At 58.8% G+C, this 20,177-nt stretch overlaps 1 protein-coding gene across 1 annotated transcript in view; it reads left to right on the top strand.

Annotated features, from left to right (window-relative positions):
• The window catches only part of Abcc1 (ATP binding cassette subfamily C member 1), a 92,578-nt gene that overhangs the window by 36,372 nt on the left and 36,029 nt on the right, over positions 1–20,177 (top strand). Inside the window, exons 6-12 of the mRNA XM_046437689.2 lie at positions 5,082–5,143; positions 6,339–6,470; positions 13,191–13,424; positions 14,013–14,190; positions 15,393–15,554; positions 18,611–18,703; positions 19,821–20,024. Of these exons, the coding sequence (XP_046293645.1) occupies positions 5,082–5,143; positions 6,339–6,470; positions 13,191–13,424; positions 14,013–14,190; positions 15,393–15,554; positions 18,611–18,703; positions 19,821–20,024 (1,065 nt within the window). The remainder of the gene's footprint in view (positions 1–5,081; positions 5,144–6,338; positions 6,471–13,190; positions 13,425–14,012; positions 14,191–15,392; positions 15,555–18,610; positions 18,704–19,820; positions 20,025–20,177) is intronic.

The raw sequence follows: 20,177 nt of genomic DNA, 5'->3' as shown, positions 1-20,177 counted from the left end.
GAGAGCCAGGTGGGCACGAAAAGCAGATCAAAACCAGAAAGGTGCGTGGGGACCCAGGGAATTTCTGATGCGTGGGCCAGAATGCGACAGGCACCACCCAGGTCCCCAAACTGCCCCGTGCAAGGTCATTCGTGACCAGTTCTTAAGGAATCGGCATTTGGGGCTTTTGGACCAAATTGGTTTCAACCCCAGGGTTCAGGCCAAGTCGCCTTGTGCCAAACATGCAGCCCACACGAGTGCTGAGTCCCTGGTCCCTCTGGGTCTGTGCAGGACAGGCCTGCCCTGCCCCTGCCTTCAGCCGGGCTCGTCTGAGTGGTCTTCCTCTCTAGGTGACGAGGGGCCGGTTCATAGGTCCCCTTCGCTCCACCCTGGGTAGACATGCTGCAGCCCTGTCCCGGGCCAGGAAGGTGACCCCTCTGTCTGTCCCCTCTAACGAGCCCCATTAGGAAGTCCTCAGCGCTTCCCCTGGACGCGGTGCCGCGGGTCCTGGGCCCGGCCTGTGTCCCCTCCTGTCTGTCTGGCCATCTTGGCTGCTTCGCGAGTCCAGCTGGCCTGGGTGTCGACTCAGGCTTTGCACGGCAGACAGGGGCTCCCGGAAACCAGCTCCCAGGCTGATATGTCTCCTTCCCTGACAGCGAGGAGGACAGGTAGCGCTGCTGGGCTCTGCCCCTGCGTCTGAACCTCGGTCACCTGAGAATCCACACATGGGGTCCCGGCAGGGGTCGGGGGCAGCTCTGGGACATGCGAGCCAGCAGCCACGGGCTGAGCTGTAGGTGGCTTCCAGCACCTGGGACCCCACCCCCCCCAGCTGGAATGAGGGTCTGAGTCCACAGGACCCCGCGGTCGTTGTGCTGAGAACAGGTGGCATTGAGCCCCCACGGCCATGCGAGGATAAAGAACATGGCTTTGGAGGGAGAAGATCATCCTCTGGGGCCTGGCTTCACCCCGGGCCTTAGGGCCTAGTAAGGTGCAGCCACAGACAACGGATGAAGGAACGGACATGGTTGTGTTCCAATAAAACTTTATTGAAATAGCCAGCCTGTGGGCCAGGATGACCTTACAATGGGGCAGTTTGGGGACCTGGGCGATGTCTGTTGCATTCTGGCCGAGCGTGGAAATTCCCTGGGTCCCTACGCACCTTTCTGGGTTTGATTCTGCTTTTAGCTCCCCCCCCAGCCCCCACCAAGTCTAAGCCATCGGATAGGGAGCTTAGTGTGTCTACAGAGATGGAAGCCATTGGTTTTCCGCCCCTCTGGTTTTGCTGATCTACACACAGAGGAGGATCGTGTGCGTCTGATAGGAGTTCGATGTACGCAGAAGCCCTCGAGATTGGTTTTGAGACCTGTGACTCGGCCAGGCCCTGTCCCCAGGCTCAGTAGATCTTACCTTGTTGACTCTTCACCCTTAAGGAGCTTGCCCAGGGTCCCACAGCGAGTGAAGGGCAGAGCTGGACCTGACTGTCCCTGCTGGCCCCCGCGCGGCCTGCTGCTTCCCACCTCCCCCAGCTGCCTGCCCCCTCCTCGGCCCCCGGGACCTTCCTGGATTGCATCTCTCCCTCTGGTTCTGCAGTTATTTGCATGGTGGTTGCTTACTGTCCACGCCCCCGGGAGCTGCTTGGGGCGGGGCCTTGACGTCTCCTTCACCCCCTGTCCCCAGCGCTGAGCCCTCACCCTGGTGTATCAGCAGGCGCTCCCCAAATATTGCCTGACAATAAACGAGGGGTTTCAGCTGCGCCCCAGCCTCCGCCCCTCTGCCAGCAGCACCTGGGCGTTCTGCAGGTAGAACCCGGACCCGCAGAGGTGGATCCGCGGTCCATCCTGGTAAAACGCTGCCACGCTTCGGGAAGAGAATCCAGGCCTCAGGAAATACTTCCCACCCGCCGACAGGGCCAGCCTCCGCCTCCGCCATGAGTAACAGCCACTTTGGGAAAGTTCCAGCCTCTGACCCAGCCCCAGGACCTCCTGAGCCCTCCTGGCAGCCCTGGGAGGACCCCGCTTTCCAACGCAGAAGTCCAGGCTTGAGGCTACGGGACTGGCCGAGGGCCACTCAGCTAGAGCAGAGCGGGGTCAGCATTTGAACCCAGGTCCTCCAGGCTCCCCAGCCCGAGGCTGGTTTGCAGTGAGGTCCGTGGACCAGCAGCTTAGTACACTCATGCCAGGGCCACCCAGAGGCCCTGGGCACTGCCCTGGCACACTCCCCAGGAGATGCAGTGGACGGCCAGGGCCGGAGCCTCCCTGAGCCCCCCGCCAGCCAGGCTGCGTGGACTTCTGGAGGCACTTTGCATGTAGCACATAAAGTCACCAGTGTGGACTTTACCCTGTGTCACCTGTGCAAACACGTCCGTGGGCATTGCCAGACGATGTGGATCAGTTTTTGTGTTTATTTTTAATATATTTTTTTTTTTTTTGCAGTACTGGGGATTAGACTCCTGAGCTCCCTCCCCAATCCCTTTTTAAGTTTTATATTTTTCCTTTTGAGACGGGGTCTCACTGGGTTGGTTGCTGAAGGCCTTGCTAAGTTGCTGAGAGTAACCTCCACCTGGCGATCCTCCTGCCTCAGCCTCTCAAGATGCTGGGATTACAGGGGTGCACCAGTGTCCCCGGCTATTTCTAACAGCTTTTAAGTTTGAAATAGTTTGTTTCCAGAAAGTTGTGAAAATATTAGAGCTTCCACGTACCTTTCCCTAATGACAATATCTGAATGATAAGGATTTTTAAAAATATAACTGTCAAACCATTATCAGGTTAAAAAATACCAGTTGTGTGTGTGTGTGTGTGTGTGTGTGTGTAATTTTTTGTACGGGGGATTGAGCCCAGTTAACCTCTGAGCTACATTCCCCGTTCTTTTAATTTCTTATTTTGAGACAGGGTCTTGCTGAGTTGCTGAAGCTGGCCTCCAACCTGTTAGCCTCCTGCCTCAGCCTCCTGCCTCAGCCTCCCTAGCTGCTGGGATCTCACAGGCATGGGCCACCATGCCCAGCGACAGTAATAATTCTTGAATACCAAATATTCCATTGAGCCATCGTGTGCAGAACAGTTCACGACATCATCAGACGACATTATGTCACTCCTTCAGTTATCAGCTGGAATTTCTCTGTGAAAACACACATTTCCCTCCTCTCTTTGTCACCCTGATGGTCATTTAGAAAAACTGGGGCAAGCTTTCTCGTTCCCTTTTTTTCTGTTACCAAAACAGTGACCTGGCTTTCTAACCACCTTTTCCTGGGTGACACCAGGATGTCCGCCTCCCCACCCCAGCATCGACGTGAACTTGGGTGTTTCAGGGCGTGTGTCCCCTGGTGGCTGGTGGGAGGCACTTTGGGGCCTCCTGAGGTCCTGGTGGGTGGGTGTGCTGTGGGTGCAGCGAGATGTGCTGGGCTTACTCCGCCGTTCCCTGACCCGCGAGGTTGCCCCCAGGAGGCTGGAGGTTGAGACCAAAACGACACTCGGATGCCTGGTCCCGCCCCCCCCCCCCCCCAGTTGGAGTGCCCAGGGCTGGAAGGCAGGGGCAGTGCTTGGAGGAGCACCACCTGGCGGCCAGCACGTGGCTGTGGCCTGCCGTCATGTAGCCGCCTCCCGCAGGCCTCGTCTGCAGGAGGAGAGGCCCTTGGGTGGTGGCCCTGGCTGAAGGCCTCGTCGCTGCCCGGTGACCCCCACCTTCTTCCACCAGAGCTTGTGTTTCAGGATGCAGCCCTGGACGTGCCTCCTGCGAGAGCCGCCTCGGTGGTCCCGGGGGCTCTGAGCTGATGTCCCTGTCCTTGTCGGCCCCCCGTCTAACTGGGAAGCAGCATCAACGGAACCTCTGGGAAGAGATTCTTTGGGCGGCTGCTTGGAGCCCCTCAGGGATTCCCCATGGCCCTTAAGACGGAAGCCACCATTCCTCATGTGGCCTCCAGTGTAGACAGAATGACAGCCTCCACCACAGACCCTGTCTTTGCCCCTGCAGTCTGCTCTGCCTCCGCCTGCCACGGGGCCTTTGCATACACTGTTCTCTGTGGGGCAGGGCTGGCCTTTTCTCTGGTTTTACTTGTCTCACTTGCTCTTCAGATGCCACTTAGACCGTCTTCCTCGGGGAAGCCCTCTGGGACCCTGGCACACCAGACTGGCTCTTATCCCCTTGCATGGACTCGTTGGTGGTACTGACCTGCCCTGAGGCCCCCGTCACAGCTGTTGTATTAGATTCAGTTGCTGTTTGTGATCACTTGATTCCTGTTTCCCTTGGAGCCTGACTACTTGGGGCTCATGTCCCGGCTCCACCACTTTGAACCTGGGGAAAAGCCTTCCCCTCCGTCCCGCTAAGCTCTGTAACTGCAAACCGGGAGGATCCCTGTGCTGTAGGTGGTTGTGAAGACGGAGTGAGGTCATTGTGTGAACACTCAGGGCAGATCCAGCTGGTGGAGTAGGTTGGCAGGTGTTATCACTGTAGGTGCCCAGTGTCATGAAGACAGGGGTGACGTCTCTGTTTAGATTGTTTTATGGGGCTCATCACATAGTAGGTGCTCAGGAAATGTTTGCTGGCTGGCTGGATGAAGTGGAGATGATAGTAATGCCACATTCAGGGGGATATAAGATCATGCAAGTGTTGAGCTCCTTGTAGATGACCGGACACACAGTAGGTGCTCAGTAAGTACCTGCTCGATGAATGCACAAATACACTGGGGGACAGTCGTGACCCCAGTCCACGAGTTGGTTGTGGGATATGAGATAAGGCAGGGCTCCAGTTCTCTGGAGAGCACTTAGTAGGTGGTCAGGCGGGAAGCACTGGCTGAGTGAGTGCACTGGGGACAAGGGCACCCATGGTTCAGGCTGTCCTGGGTGGCAGGACAGGCAGGCTGGCGCTGCAGCATCTGTGCCTGGAGGTGGACCCTTGGGGACATTGGCCGGTGACGCAGGAGGAGCAGCCGTGGGTCTCTTCCCCCTGGGGCCCAAGTGCGGAATCCGTGAGACGCAGAGCAGCCTGGGAGTGGACGCTGGTCCCTTGAAGGAGGGTCGGTCTGCTGGCTGCTCTCCGCCCGGCTCTGCCGCGATGGGAGGTGTGGTGCTCACCTCCCTCTCCCCCACCCTGTGCTCTGTCTCCTCCAGAACCCTTGCCCGGAATCCAGCGCCTCCTTCCTGTCCAGGATCACCTTCTGGTGGATCACGGGGTAAGGCCAGCGCCCCAGGCCCGGGGTGGGTGGAGGGGAAGGGACCGATGAAGGCATCCCTCGGCTTGGCTCCTGTCCCAAGTCTTCCTGCGCCAGGCGCTGACCGTCCCCAGGTTCACGAACCCGAGTGTGAGACACCCGCAGGCCTCGAGCCGCCGCCCTGGGGACGTGGCTCCCTTTCCCTGGCTGCAGCTTGGGCTGCGGGGCCGTCCCTGGGCCAGGGCCTTTCGGGGAGCGAAGGCGGTTTGGGGGTGTCTAGCACATTGTATAGAGACGGACAGAGACGGAACCATGGCACCGAGGTGGTGAAGGAGGTGAATTCTTTGTACGGTTCCTGGGACCTTTCTGTAACTTTGAGATTGTTTTCTAAAAGGTGGAAATCATAGGTCCACTTTTCTTTCTTAATTTTCAGTTGTAGGTGGATGTAATATTTATTTATTTATTTATGTGGTGCTGAGGATCGAACTCAGTGCCCCCAGCAGGCGAGGCAAGTGCTCTGAGCCCCAACCCCAGTCCCTGGTTTTGCGTTTTATCCTGAAAGTCCTCGGACACTTAGACCAGGACTGACCAAGCACCCCCAATCTGGAATCGAAATCCAAAACTTTCTAAGCCCGACTGTGACGCCACAAGTGGGAGATTCCACCCCGGGCCTCAGGTGACAGGTCAGGTCAAAACCCAGGGGCACCAGAAACACTGCGTGGAGTCACCCCGGGCTGTGGAGAAGGTGGATCTGAGACCCCCATGAACCTCGAGCTCAGACTTGGGCCCCTCCCAGCCGTTCACATATTCATGAGCACGTGTTCCAAAGTCTGGAATTCAGAGCACCTCCCCTCCCACGCATTTTGGATAAAGGATAAAACTCGATGAACTCATCCCTCCACGATCGCAGTGTTTTATTGAAGTGGCCTTTTAGAATTTGCACCCTGTGCGGTAAATCAGCATCACCCTGATGTTTCTCTCCTGATTACTCTGTTCGTGTCTCTGTAAAGATGAGGTCACTTTCCCCGGGCAACCTAATGGCCTTCACTGCAGTTCCGTAATCTGCCCTGTGTCCCTCTGTTTGGCTCTTGCCAGCGGTCAGCTGCCTGCGGCTGTCATGGAGGGGCAGGCCCGGGCCCTGGGGGCGTGGAATGGGACCCGCTGCCCTCTGTCGCCCTCCCCGTCCACGCTGTCCACCTTTGTGTCTTGGCCCCAGGTTGATGATCCGGGGCTACCGCCAGCCCCTGGAGGCCGGCGACCTCTGGTCCCTGAACAAGGAGGACACGTCCGCACAAGTGGTGCCCGTGCTGGTGAAGAACTGGAGGAAGGAGTTTGCCAAGTCCAGGAGGTAAGTGTGGCTCCTGTCACCCCCAGGTGCCCCGTCACCTCCCTCAGCCACTGTGCCCAGCCCCGTGGCCTCTGGTGGCTCTGCTGTCCCAGGAGCATGGCTTCCTTTCCCTGGGTCAAGTGGGCTGGGGCCTTTCGGGGAGCAGAGGCGATTTGGGTGGAAAAGAGAGACAGGGTCTGTCCCGCTGCCGAGTGGCTCTTGGTGACACAGCGGAGCCGTGGGACTCTCCTCCTGAGTCCGCCGTGGTTGTGGCCTGTCACCAAGCCCTGGTGTGCTCCCGAGCGTTCCTGCCGTTGGGGTGTGTCCAGCCTGTGAGGTGACCCTGGGGAGCAGGGTGGACCGGCACCAGCAGCTCTGCCTCTGTCTGGCCCTCACTGGATCCATGCAGCAGATACAGGGGACAGGGCAGGCGAGGCCCAGGCTCAGGGGCCAGAGCAGGACAGGCGTGCTCCAGGTTTGGTGCCCTTTGCACGCGGCGTGATGAGGCTGGTGGGGAGTTGAGATCGTGGCTTTGAGCACCAGTGTTGGGTGGGATTAAGGTGAGGTGAGGGCGAGAGTGTCCCGTGGACTGTGCTAGATCCGGTGGTCAAGGATGGCCTCTCTGGGAAGGTGAGTTCTAGTGGAGATGTGCGCATCCAGGAGAATGGCCTTCCCGTTGGAGGAAGCAGCCCGTGCAAAAGTCCTGAGGCCCCTGGGGAGGAACCAGGGGGCCACGTGGCTTGAGCAGAGGGGGGCTTGGGTGGGGGCAGGAGGAGACAAGGTAGGAGGCGCTGGTGGGCGCTCCCAGGGCTTGGCTCCAGGTGTGGTGAGAGGACAGCTTTGCAGGACAGTGGTGTGACCTGAGTTCTGTTTTATGACAACCCCGGGGCTGCCCGGAGGAGACGGGTCACGGGAACAAGAGCAGAAGTGGGGACAGGTGGGGCCTTCACTCTGAGCCTCGGTGTTGTCCTCCGAGCGTCTGGCAAGCAGTGGCGGGGTGAATGTCATCTGACAAGCCGCGTCCCAGTCCTGGGTGAGCTCCACGTAGGTTTCAGTTGCATGACGGGTGTTTCTCCATCTGGGCTGGAGGCGTCCGTCCTGCCCGAGAGGTCTAGGTGGGGATGGCTCCTGGGGCTTGGAGGCCGGGTCCCCCAGGGGCAGAGCCCTCAGGGGTGCTCAGCCTGGGGAGAGGTCACTTGCTTTTTCCCAGAAGGGGAGCCAGATCTGCCCTGCCGCTGCTGAGGATGTGGAGGGGTGGGGAGGACGTGTGTCCTCTTGGGCTGGCGGTCCTTGGCACGGCCTCTCACATCCAAGTCTCTTCAGTTAACCAGAGAAGGGGTGCCACCCCGCGTGGGTCTGGGCTGCAGGTGTCCCAGGTCTTTGAGAAACAGCGAGGGGGTGATGGGCGGGAGGGTCAGCCTCGGCTTCCTGTCCCCTCTTGCTTCTCTCAGAGGCCTGGTCTGAGCTGCCTCCCGGCTCCTACCTTTGGGTTTGAAAATCCAGGGCTTCGCTGGTTCATGTGAGGTGGCTGTGGGTTCTGCGCGGCCCGTGGCCACCATAGCTTGAAGCTGTTTTGGGTGGTGGTTACAGTTGGCATGGGTGCAGGAGGGTTTGACGGCTCTGGAAAGAGTTGGGCGGTTACCATGCCGCCAGCCGTTCCGCTCCCAGGCAGAGACCCAAGAGGCCTGGAAACTCCTAAAGACACGTACAGACCTGAGGCCGTGTGTCTGTGGTGGCTCAATCTGAGCAACCCGCTGGTGAGTAGATGTGCAGACCACGGTGCCCCCACCCAGTGGGCTCCTAAGCAGCACCCAGGAGTGGACTGTGGATACACACAACAACACGGCTGAACGGCAGAATCCTTATGCTCATTGACAGAAATCGGACAAAAAGGACCATAGCCACTCCTCCTTATCTGCAGGGGATTTGTTCCAGAATCTTCCTTGGGCACCAAAACTGCAAACATGTGAATAACCTACCAGCCTATCTGATTCTTAAAAAAATCAATATGCTTTCCCTAGACTTGAAGTAGGAATTAAGGGCAAGGAATTTACAGTAAGGTGACATGTATTTCAGGGTATAACTGTTAGACCAGCTAAAATCCCAACTGGCCCCTTTTTGTCGGGAGATTGTGTTGTTTGAGGATGACTGGAAGCATCCTCACCTCAGAGATGAGATTTTTTTTTTTTTAAATTATATATGGAATCAATCTTTATTTTGTTTATTTATTTTGTTATGTGGTGCTGAGGATCGAACCCAGTGCCTCACATGTGTGAGGCAAGCGCTCTGCCACTGAGCCACAACCCCAGCCCCCAGAGATGAGATTTTACAAAGTGCTGACCAACATTTGGTGAAGTCCTGAGCAAAATACAGTCTTTTTTTGATTTGTGCAATAGTTGCAGTCCAAAAAAAAAAAAAAATAACAAGTATAGTTATTTCCCCTTATCCATAGTTTCACTTTGTATGGTTTTGTTCCCTATGGTCAACTGTGATCTGGAAATATTAAATCAGAACTTCCAAAAATAAACAGTTCATAAGTTTTAAATGGTGCACCGTCGATGCACCATCCCATTCCCTTGCCTTGGATGTGAATGATTCCTTTGTCTAATGTATCCACAGTGTATACGCTACCCTCTCGGTAGTCATTTAGTAGCCATCTTGATTATCAGACCGACAGTGCTTGTGTTCAGGTAATCCTTAGGTAGTAGCCTAATGCTGGGTCCCAATGCCTGTGTCATTTACCTCCCTTCATCTTATCACACGGGCATTGTGTCATCTTGCACCATCTCAAGGAGAGTCCAGTAAGATATTTTAAGAGAGGCCATGTTCACACACATCTTATTACAGTCTGTTGTCATTGTTCTGTTTTATTAGTCATTAATCTTTTCCCATGCCTAATTCATAGACTGAACTCTTTCATAAATGTGTAGTTTTAGGAGAAAACAGTGGATGTAGGGTTTGGGACAATTGGTGATTTTGGCCGTCTGCTGGGGGCTTGGGGCCGTATTCCTCACAGTTAAGTAGAGGGTCTAGTATTTATTTAAATATGCAGAAATATGCCCTCTGCACAGATTTGTATCTGGAAATGGAGGTTGACGTGGGTAATCGTAAGCAGGCTTGCCTTCTGCACGGACGCCTGGTGGAATGACCGTCTTCCTTCGGGACCATCTTGCACAAGGCAGGAAGGTTCAGAAGAGCTGGCACCTGGGCTCGGGTACTGGGATTCCTGAAGCAAGGCCTCTTGAGACCCTTTATCGAGGAACAAAACAAGGGCGACTCCATCTCGCGTCGCTCACGTTGGTTGCACGAGTCAAGTTGAAGTCCAGCCGGGGCCGCGTGTTCCCGTGGGGGCCTGGCTGGCGGTTCCCCTACCACCTCCCCTTTCCCAGTCAGAGGAATGAAATGTGCCGTAGGGTGGACAAGATCCCTTCTCTGCCCCTGGAGATCAAATACAGGGACGGGGGGTTGAAGAGAGGGCTCCAGGCGCGTCCGGAGAATCCCGAGCTGTGGGGGCTGAGACGTGGCCCTTGCAGACACCGGCCGTCTGGTTTCACGAAAGACGAAGCCATCAGGGCTCCTCAGGGGGCTCTGGTTGAAGGCTGTCGGGAGACAGAATCACCATCGTCGGGTTTAAGAGGAGACTTTCCAGAGTGGCCCTCGGGGGGGTCGTTTGATGGACGTAAAAGGGCTGAAGAAAGCAGAAACGAAACATTGGAAGAACCGGATGAGTCCTGGTGAAGCCACCTCCCGGTCACGTGGGGCAGGAGACAGACCCGAGCAGAGGCCTGGGGGGTGTTTTTGTGTTCCTCTGGGTTCGTCTTTGTCACCTGTGGCGCCGAGCTTGTGAAGGAGGTGGACAGCTTCGTTGCCACTTGGTGACGCGGAACTTGAGCACGAGTGGCTCCGTTTTAACTTTCCGCCTGGTTGTTGGGCTCCTGCAGGAGCTTAGTGCCCCACAGGGGCCTCCCGTGGCTTTCATTCAACAGGCCACTCTGTCCCCTGCCAGCCTCTCTGGCTGGGCCACCCCAGGCTCTTGCTGCTCTGAGGCCGGCTCCTTGCTTCTTCCAAAACCCTCAGCCCTGGCCTTGCTCGGGCACCGGCTCCCCCCGGAGCACCCTGTCCCTCCCCAGCTGCACCTGCTCCCTCATCAGGGCCACCTCCTCCAGGCAGCCCCCCGACTTCTCCTCTCACACAGCTGCCAGGCGTGATTGCTGGGCTGCGTCCCTCCCGAGCCCCCCTGACTGTGGCACCTTCCCGGTCACCTGCGGGCCTCTTGGTCAGCATTGGTGGGCGAGTGGCCGATGGTCTCCCCTGCCCTCGTTGAAGCTGGAGCCAGGGAGCAAGGCCCTGTGTCTTCCCGGTCCTTGGCTCCCCCTTCCCTGCCTCCTGTTCTGGGTGGTTTCCTCTGACTCAGCCCTTCCCCGTCCAGCGCTGGACGCACCCTTCAGAGATTCTTGCGTCGTCCACCCCCCAAGCTCCTTCCCTCCCTGCTCTGCGCCTCTCGTTCACTGGATACCTTGGCGCCCTCGGCCTCCCTGATCCCACGCCCTGGCCACCGAGGACCGCCCTGGGTGGGGGAGGCCCGTGGGGCACTCAGGAAGTGATGCCCAACTGGCCAAGCTGGCCTCTGGGGGTGAGAAGAAACTGGACTCCAAACGCCAGCCAGGAGCCCAGCTTCGAGGAAGAAGGACCCGGAGCAGGGGACGATCTAGGGCAGGTGACTAGTCCCCTGTGACTGGGACTAAAGGCTCTCCTCCTCAAAGACGTCCCCCTCCCGGTCCCCAGGACCTGGGAGGACGTCCCGTGGCACAGCAAGGGTCTGTAGCTGTGGGTAGGGGGGCGTTTTGAGCTGACACTGCTCCGTGCCGTCTGGACAGGCTTCTCTCCAAGAGGGAGATGAGATCACAGAGGGGAGATGCCGCTGCTGGCCCTGGGGTGGGAGGAAGGCGTCACAAACCAGCAAGTGCATGCGGCTTCTTCAACCAGAAGGGACAAGCACTGATTTCTCCTAGAATGTTCAGAAGGAACCACCCCGTGGGCTGACTTCAGGCTTCCCACTTCCAGAACTGTGAGATGATCCGTCCGTTGGAGAAAGTTGCTTTGACCGTTTGGGGAGAAGAGAGCGGGGGTGTATCAATTAGTATCTATGGCTGGGCTGCGTAACAGGTTATCCCCAAATGTAGCCGCTTAAAATAACAATGGACACCGGTCCGGGATCAGGGGTGGGCTTGGCCGGGTGGTTCTGGCTCGAGGTCTCCCAGGAGGGTGCTGTCATGCGTCAGTAAGGGCTGCATTCATCTGAAGGCTCGACTGGGACATGGGGCTACAAGACCTGCTTCCTGGTTGTGCCCAAGTTGGCAAGTTAGGGCTGGCTCTTAGCAAGGGGTCTCATGGTGGGGCATCTTGGATGGAGTGTCCTCGGGACGTGGCGCTTGGCCTTGTCCAGAGTGAGTGGTCCAAGCAAGGCAAGGTGCAGTCCATGCTGTTTTGCTAACCTGGTCTTGAAGTGGTGCCCTCCTTCCTGCCGCACTCTGTTCTGCGTGGGAAGGACTCCCGGGCACAGATGCCAGTCTGGGATGGTTGTTTCCACTCGTAAAGGATTACTAACTATTTCCAAAGGGACGGTGTCACCTTCTGTTCCCACCCATGGAATAAAGTGCTCCGACTTCTTGATACGTCACAAACACGATTTCATGACGTGGCCTTCGGCTCCTGCCCTCTTCACGGGTCGGAAGACTTGGCTTCCCGAGGGACGAGGGTGACCAGTGTGCTTTGGTGGCCAGTCACAGCGTCGTCTTTGGAGAGTTTTTTACGGGTCCTTTGCCCCTCTTTGAAGCAGGGAGTCTGTGTCACAGGACTCGGGTGCTGTGTGCGTTCTGGACGCAGGAGCTTTGCCAGGTGTCCGGCCGGCAGGCCCTTCCTCCTGTTCTCTGGTTCTCCTTTAACTCTCCCGAGTGTCTTTTGAGGCACAAGAGTGGTTTCCGTTGAAGTTCCGACACATGTTTTTCCTTTAGTCGCTTGTGCTTTGGGATGACGACGGCTGCAGACTCTTGCCAAGTTCAAGGTCAGATTCCTCCTGAGGTTTATAGGCCGCCAGCTCTGCATTGCTGACCGCTCCGTGCTGAGTTGATTTTTGTGGGTAGAGCAAGGCCGGCGTCCATAGTCATTCCTTTGCCCGTGGCTGTCCTGTCCCTAATACCGTGTTTGGAAAAGACTGCCCCGTTCCCAGTGGGTGGTCTCGACATCCTTGCCAAAGGTTGTGAGCTTCCTGGCTGGACTTGGAGTTCTGCTGCCGTGATCTCTGGGTGCCCGTACCTCTGCTTGTCTGGGCGCCTGGTGTCTTGGGGTCAGTCCTGAAGCTGGGACGTGCGAGTCTCCTTGGTTCTTTGGCGTGGTTTTGGATTTTCCAGGTCTGGGGTTCTGACGGGGACCCTGGGGCCTGCGTGGGCCAGCTGGGGGCTGGCGGTCCTCTCAGCCTTCACGTCCACTGGCTAAATCAGTTTTTACAGGCAATAGGAGGTGGCTTCTGCCTCTGTCCCCGTTTTATAGACGAAGCAACTAAGGCCTGGAGAGGTCAGGGGACTTCCTGCAGTCCCTCAGACGGCAGGTGGCCAAGCCAGGATAGGACCCGTGTCCACCATGTCCCCCCCCCTCCGCCCCCCGTGCAAAGCTGTCCCTCTCCCGGGGCCTGGGCTGCGTCTCCGCTGGCCCCACCACCCCTTGACCCCACTTGTGTTGCAGGCAGCCCGTGAAGGTCGCGTACTCCTCCACCAAGGATCCCGCCAAGGCCAAGGGGGGCTCCAAGGTGGACGTGAACGAGGAGGCCGAGGCCTTGATTGTCAAGTCCCCGCAGAAGGAGCGGGCCCCGTCCCTGTTCAAGGTGCTGTACAAGACCTTCGGGCCCTACTTCCTCATGAGCTTCCTCTTCAAGGCCATCCACGACCTCATGATGTTCGCTGGCCCCGAGATCCTGAAGTAAGAGTCCTCCCTCCCTCCCCCGCTCCCCGGCCTCCCGGCTTGACCGCTCGTTGCTGTTCTGAGGACCCTAGTGTCCCTCATGCTGGGGGGACCCACACCACGTCCCTGTCTGTCCCGGCTTTGCTTCGTGCTTGGCTGAATAGCTGAGCTAAGGCACTGTGGTCAGACAGACAGACTCCCCGAGCCCAGGTGGGGAGGGCATGGGAGATCCAGAGCAGGGGACACAGCCAGGTCCCAGAGCCCATGTAGCCGAGAAGTCAGGGCGGGGTCCCTTCTCCCCTCCTCTGTCTCCCCGGGGCCTCTGGTTCCTTCTCTGTCCCGCTTCACCTCGGTCACTTTGTCCTCTAGTTGGTCCCCTTTGGGTGACTCTCTGGGGGTGGACAGAACAGCGTGAGGACCCCAGGGCAGGGGCCGTGTTGGGAGAGGCCGGCCGCCCTGCAGCCCAACACCCAGGGGCCCTGTGTGCGCCCTGACTGACCTGTCTGCCCCCCTCGCCTGGCTTGGAAGTTGCCCCGTGAGTCCCAGTCCCTGGGTCCCGCTCCCTGGGTCCCACGGGTCACTCAGGGCTGTCCCCCGCCCCCGCAGGCTGCTCATCAACTTCGTGAACGACACCAAGGCCCCCGACTGGCAGGGCTACTTGTACACGGTGCTGCTGTTCGTGAGCGCCTGCCTGCAGACGCTGGTCCTGCACCAGTACTTCCACATCTGCTTCGTCAGCGGCATGCGGATCAAGACCGCCGTCATCGGGGCCGTCTACCGCAAGGTGGGTCCCCCCAGGACCCCGGGGATCTGCAGCTCTGCTCCGGGGGCCGGAGGGCGAGGGGGGCTGAAGTGACCCAGGTGGCGAGGGGGGACCGCTGGCCAGGATCCAGGGCCACCGTGCGGGATATCTGCCCCCTGTCACTGTGGGTACCTGTGCCCGTCACCGTGGGTACCTGTGCCCGGGAGGCGGGCTGCCGGTCCTCAACGTGGGGCTGCCAGGCTGCCTCCTGGTCTCCTGTGGCTGCCCATGTGTTCTCCCTCGGTGGAACCGAGGGGGGCCGGTTCCTGCAGGATAGAGCCCGGCCAGCGCCTGTGCACGTCCGGCTTCCTAGAGGGTTATTTTTGCGTGTGGAGCTGGCGGGAGCTCAGGCCTGCTGTGGGCCAGATACCACGTCCCGGCCCCCAGGTCGGACTGGAGAGGAACCCTGTTTCCTTCCTGTCCCCTCACTTCTTAGCCCCTGGGGCGGGGGCTGTGTCACTAGGGAGCCAGGTCACTAGGGAGACAGCTGGGCCTGGGGTCCCCAGCCCTGTCTGCAAACGGGACTCACCTGGGGGGCTCAGGCCTCCCACCCAGGCTGCACCCTGGCCAGCAAAGCAGCGTCCCCGAGGGAGGGCGGGGCAGGAGTTAGTGTTCCTCAGACTCCTCGGGCGGTGGGCGGTGGGCGGTGCGCGGACCCGGGGCCTGGTCCAGGGAGGCTACGCTGTAGCCCTGTGCCCACTCCCCAGGGATGTTGGGCAGCATCTGGTGACATCGGGTTGTCACAACGTGGGAGGGGGGCATCTAGTGGTCAGAGGCGAAGGAGGCTGCTAAGGGCCCCACATCACCCTGGACAGCCCCAGAAGGCTGATTCAGCCTTGGCCGTCAGGAGGGCCACTCTGAGGGACCTTGTGCCCTTTGCTGGGGATCGGACACCAGCCGCCTCAGCCTGGCCTCGGAGCTTGTTAGAAACGCAGACCCTCGGGCCGCCCAGATCTGCTGACCCAGTGTGTGTGGCCACTCACGTGGGCAGAGCCCGCTCTGGAGGGCCCCCCTGAGGGCACATTGAAGAACCCAAGACGGGAGGCAGTCGGACCTGGCCAGGTCCAGGAGGGCGGTGGGCAGAGGCGTGGCCCTCGCGAGGCAGAGGGGCTGGGGAGACGGGAGAAGATGGGTAGTGTCCCGTCCTGTCCGGGGCCTCACCCCGACCTCTGCTTCCCCTGCAGGCCCTGGTGATCACCAACTCGGCCCGCAAGTCCTCCACTGTCGGGGAGATGGTCAACCTCATGTCTGTGGACGCACAGCGCTTCATGGACCTGGCCACGTACATCAACATGATCTGGTCGGCCCCTCTGCAGGTCTCCCTGGCCCTGTACCTCCTGTGGCTGGTGTGTGTCCGCGTCGTCCCCTCGAGTGCCCGGGGGAGGGGGTGTCTGACAGGAGCCGCCACAGCTCCGCGGTCCCTCTTACTGCCATTGATGTGTTGTTTTCTGGCCCTCGAACCCCTTCCTGGACAGTCTTGTTGTCCCCGAGTTGTGGGGATCATGTCCTCTTTGATGGCACGGGGTGTGTGCGCAGTTGTCTCCCCTTGACCGTGTGGGTGCCTAACAACCCTGCAACATGCCCGCCTTGTTCCTCCCACCATAGCCTCTCAGTTGTGACCAGAGTCCCTGATAAGTGCCCAGTGGTGTTGGTCAGGATCTCCCCAGGTGTGGATCTCCCAGAAATCCATCTTTACATCAGCAAATCAGGGGCGTTTGGGAGTGAGCCAGACCTGAAAAGTCCCGGGATCTGTCTTCAGGCATGGATGGATCCAGGAGATCGAGCAGGGTTTTAGGGACTCAGTTCTTTCCCAGGGTCACTGTTTCTTGGCCCCTTTTCCTCTTTGTTCTCAGTGGGATTCCCCAGGCGGCTTTGGCCTTGTACCCTGTTTACCCAGAGCAGGGCCAGAGCAGAGAAGCCTGCATTGCTCTGCCGCCGCCGGTCCTGTCCCCGTCCCTGAACCAAAGTCTGCTGCCTGGAGCCCGGAGGCCCGAGGCCCGACGCTCGCCGGTCCCTCCCCACCCCTGGCCCTGCCCAGGCCCCTCCTTCCTCCGGGAGGGCCCCCCCCCCCTGCCAGCTGGTCTCCGCCTCCTCGGGCCCTGGCTCCTGTCCTCCTGTTGGCCCTCTTTTCCTTTGTTTTCCTTTGCTGAATCCCAGTGGCTTTAGAGTAGGAATCACCTGAGGTACAGCCCCTTCGTCACGCTGCCACGTCGGCCGTGTCTGCGCGTGTGTGAGTGTGCATGTGTGTGTGCAGGTGTACAGCATCTAACCTGTTTTTATATCTCGTGGGTGTAACTCCAAGGCCAGGTACACAGTAGGGACTCACAGGTTATCTGTCAATTTGACTTTAATAGACCATTTTTTTTGTGGCTACAGAGAGCAAAAGTGAATGAAGTCTTTGTGACAATGAAACTTAAAAGAAAAACGCACGAGCATCTTCCCTTTCTCAGAGCTAGGGGTAGAACGGAGGGTCTCCCACAAGCTGGACCACCGAGCTACGCGCCCAGCCTCCAACGCCAGACTTTAAGTCTCTAAATGACCTCCGGGCAGATGCCTGGGGGCGTCTCCGCTCCTCGCAGGACCTCCTGGGGTCAGGGTGTTTCGGGATCGCCCCTCTGAGCGCTGCCTTCAGGACTGGTTTATAAGCCGTTGGGAAAACGGCTTCCTGCCGCCTCTTGCTGTAGGAGGTGGTTTGCAGCCGGGGCAGGTGACATTGGGGCATCGGGGCAGGGTAGTTGTGGGCAGTGGGAGGTTCAGCAGAGCCCTGACCTCACGAGGGGCCACTGTGATGGTGAAAAGTGCCTCCCGAGGTTGCCGGGTGTCTCTTGAGGACAGGTGTGTCCCTGCTTGGGACCGCTGCTCGAGACCGCAGTAGGGTTTCTTTTTTCAACATAAACCCAGGAGAGGCCCCGGAATAGGCTGCCCGGGTTCAAATCGTGCCTCTTCTGTTTCCAACTCTGGGACTTGGGAGTGTTTCTCAATGTCCTCTCCTTCTCCGTCTCTAGATCCACGGTGACCATGGCCTCTCACGGTGGGGCTCTTGGGGCAGTTGATCGTTTACGCAGGTTCTGTTCGTGGAGTGGGGCCTGGCAGGGAGAGGTGCGGGGACACTTTGGCTACTGATACTTGCTCTCGGAGTTGCCGCTTCGGTTATGGGAGGGCGTCACCTTCCACCTTGAGGCCAGAGTAGTTTCCGCAGCTGAGGTGGTATGTCCTCATACGGGGTGGATCAGCAGCAGCACTTTCCTAGAACTGGGAGTGGAGGAGGGTGGACACTTGGCTGAGCTAACGAGGCTGCTGTCGTCCTGACGTTGAAAGGGAACGCGGGTCACGCTGTGCTGCAGCTCCAGGTGTGGTGCCGCTGAGGAGAGGCCCTCGGGGCTGCGAGCTCGGGTGTCTCCTTATTTGCACAAGAAATTTGGAAGAAGGTTGGAAGACGCAGCTCTGTGTCTCCTCTCAGCTGCTGACCACTTTTCTGGGACAGTTGGTCTGCAGCTGGGCTACGAGAACATGTCTGACCTCCTGTCCACCCCTCCCCAGCTCAGCCCATGGTCACACCCAGGGCTTTGGTTTATTGCAGCCCAACAACAAAGGACATCGGTGCTGAGGGTCAGGTCCAGGGGAGCAGCCAGCAGCCCTCTCCCCGCGGGGTCCCCTGGGGTGCTCTTGATTCCCCACCAGCAGGTTAGGCTCAGAGGTGGGAGGTGTTGTCCCCACGGGTCTCACCAGGAGCTGGCCACGGAGGCGCCCCCTGTCTCCAGGAGGAGAGCGGGTTCACCATGCGCCGTGCTGGGTGTGAGCCCCCTCCTGGAATTCAGGCTCCGAGACCCCAGCCACCAGCCGGACTGGTAAGCAGCCTTCAGAGCAGGATGAGCGGCCAGGCCAGCCGCACTGTCTTAGTCTGTTTTCTGCCCAGGTCCACAGTTCTAGCCAGGCCCGGTGGCCCACTCCTGTCCTCCCAGCAGTTTGGGAGGCTGGGGCAGGAGGATCATGAGTTCAAAGGCAGCCTCAGCAACTCATGAGGCCCTAAGCAACTCAGTGAGACCCTGTCTCTAAATAAAATGTTTTTAACAAGGGCTGAGGCTGTGGCTCAGGGTTAGTAAAGTGCCCCTGAGTTCAGTCCCTGGTAAGGGATGGAGGAGGGAAGGAAGGAAGAAAATCAGTTCTACAGTTGTAAACCCGGCCGGCCCCAAGGGCTTGCCATCAAAGGGATCGTAGACTTGCATCTTCCTAAAGAGGTGGGGGGACCCCGCGGCGGCCGACTCCCAACACCCCGTCACTGGGAAGAAGGAAAACACCTGGCCAGAACTCATTGCCCGTGTGGGGGTGGACGGCCCACGGAGGAGGGTCAGGCCCTGCTCTCTGCTGCTGGCTGAGCCCGGGGCTGTCTCTGTCTCCTCAGAACCTGGGCCCTTCTGTCCTGGCCGGGGTGGCCGTGATGATCCTGATGGTGCCTTTCAACGCGGTGATGGCCATGAAGACCAAGACCTACCAGGTGGGTGTCTGTCTCCGCAGGTGGACCTGGCCGCGGCCTGTCTGCAGGGACGTTGGCCAGGCTCACTCTGTGCAGGCCCTGGGCTCTCAGCCCCACCTGCCCCCGGGACTCGCCCGGGAGCTTCAGCCGCTGCCTGGGCTCCTTCCTGGGGCTCTGTTCACCAAGCGCGCTGGGCGCTGGGGTCTGGGAAGGCCCCCCGGTGGCCCTGGGCGACCCAGGAGAGCTCCTAAGACAGGCCGAGTGGGCTCCGGGCATGCTTTATCGTAGAGCTGCTCATTTCTTATGTTTGTGTTTGCAAGAGTTGAGTAACGGTGACCCTCTGCACAGCGCTCAACTTGGCTTTTAGAGACAGTGTGGATTTCTTAAATACACAATAACAGAGCGAGTGCTTTCTTGTTATGAAATAGTTCAGATAACAGGGATTAGAGGGATTAGAGGGGGATGCCCTGTTCCCTCTCGGCTGCTGTGAGCACACTGACACAGAACCTTCTAGAACTGTCTCTGCATTCATACGCACACTCATTAACCACACAGTCAGGCCTGGTGGTATGTGTGTGCTCCTCAGGGACCCTTCCGTGTTGCTGAAGGCTCCCCCACATGACCCAGGGTGACCGTGGCACTGACTGGGTGGTCCTGTGTGAGCAGCAAATCACTGAGCACTTGTAAAACGCTCCGAAGAAATGCCTGGCGGGGGGCTCGGGTGGACCGTGGTGAGCACTGGCCTCGCACGCAAAGGCCCTGGACGCTTACCCGCCCCAGGAGGGAGAAGGACAGAGCCAGGCAGGTGACAGAGGGCGTTAAAGTACGTGACAACCTGAGACGGGCCCCTGCTGGTCAGAGCAGTACCCACCACGAACTGTCTAAAAGTAAGAAAAGGGACCCCCGTGTTTGGATCAGCCTAGTAGGGCCCGTCCCTTCTACTCTGGCCACCGGGGGGTGTTTGCCCCTTTACCCCTCGGTTCTGACTTGAGTGGCCTTCTCTAAAGGCCATGGGACGTGGCTGAAGCACGTCACGGCGGGTCCTTTGGCGTGGTCTCAGGTGATGGCCATGTTGAGGGTGGCGGTCAGGGCGCATGGCCCGTCCCCGGTGCAGTGTTGACCACCCTTCTCCGTGAAGGTGGCCCATATGAAGAGCAAGGACAGCCGGATTAAGCTGATGAACGAGATCCTCAACGGCATCAAGGTGCTGAAGCTCTACGCCTGGGAGCTGGCCTTCAAGGACAAGGTGATGGCCATCCGGCAGGAGGAGCTGAAGGTGCTCAAGAAGTCCGCCTACCTGGCGGCCGTGGGCACCTTCACCTGGGTCTGCACACCGTTCCTGGTGAGTGGGGCCGGCTGCTCCTGGGTCACGTGTTCTGTAAGGGTTGCTCGTCTCAGGGAGGGTCTCCCCAATCACCTGTTTGTGAGCTGCCGCACCCCAGCCCCCTTCTATTTTACTCACAGCCCTTTACAGCTTCTGGGCAGCCAGTTAAGG

This window comes from Marmota monax, unplaced genomic scaffold (assembly GCF_021218885.2).
Source record: "Marmota monax isolate L192 unplaced genomic scaffold, Marmota_monax_Labrador192_F-V1.1 WCK01_AAM20220418_F8-fsc00035, whole genome shotgun sequence".
Classification (NCBI taxonomy): domain Eukaryota; kingdom Metazoa; phylum Chordata; class Mammalia; order Rodentia; family Sciuridae; genus Marmota; species Marmota monax.
The sequence above is the reverse complement of the archived record's forward strand: the minus strand, read 5'-3'. Positions and strand labels throughout refer to the sequence as shown.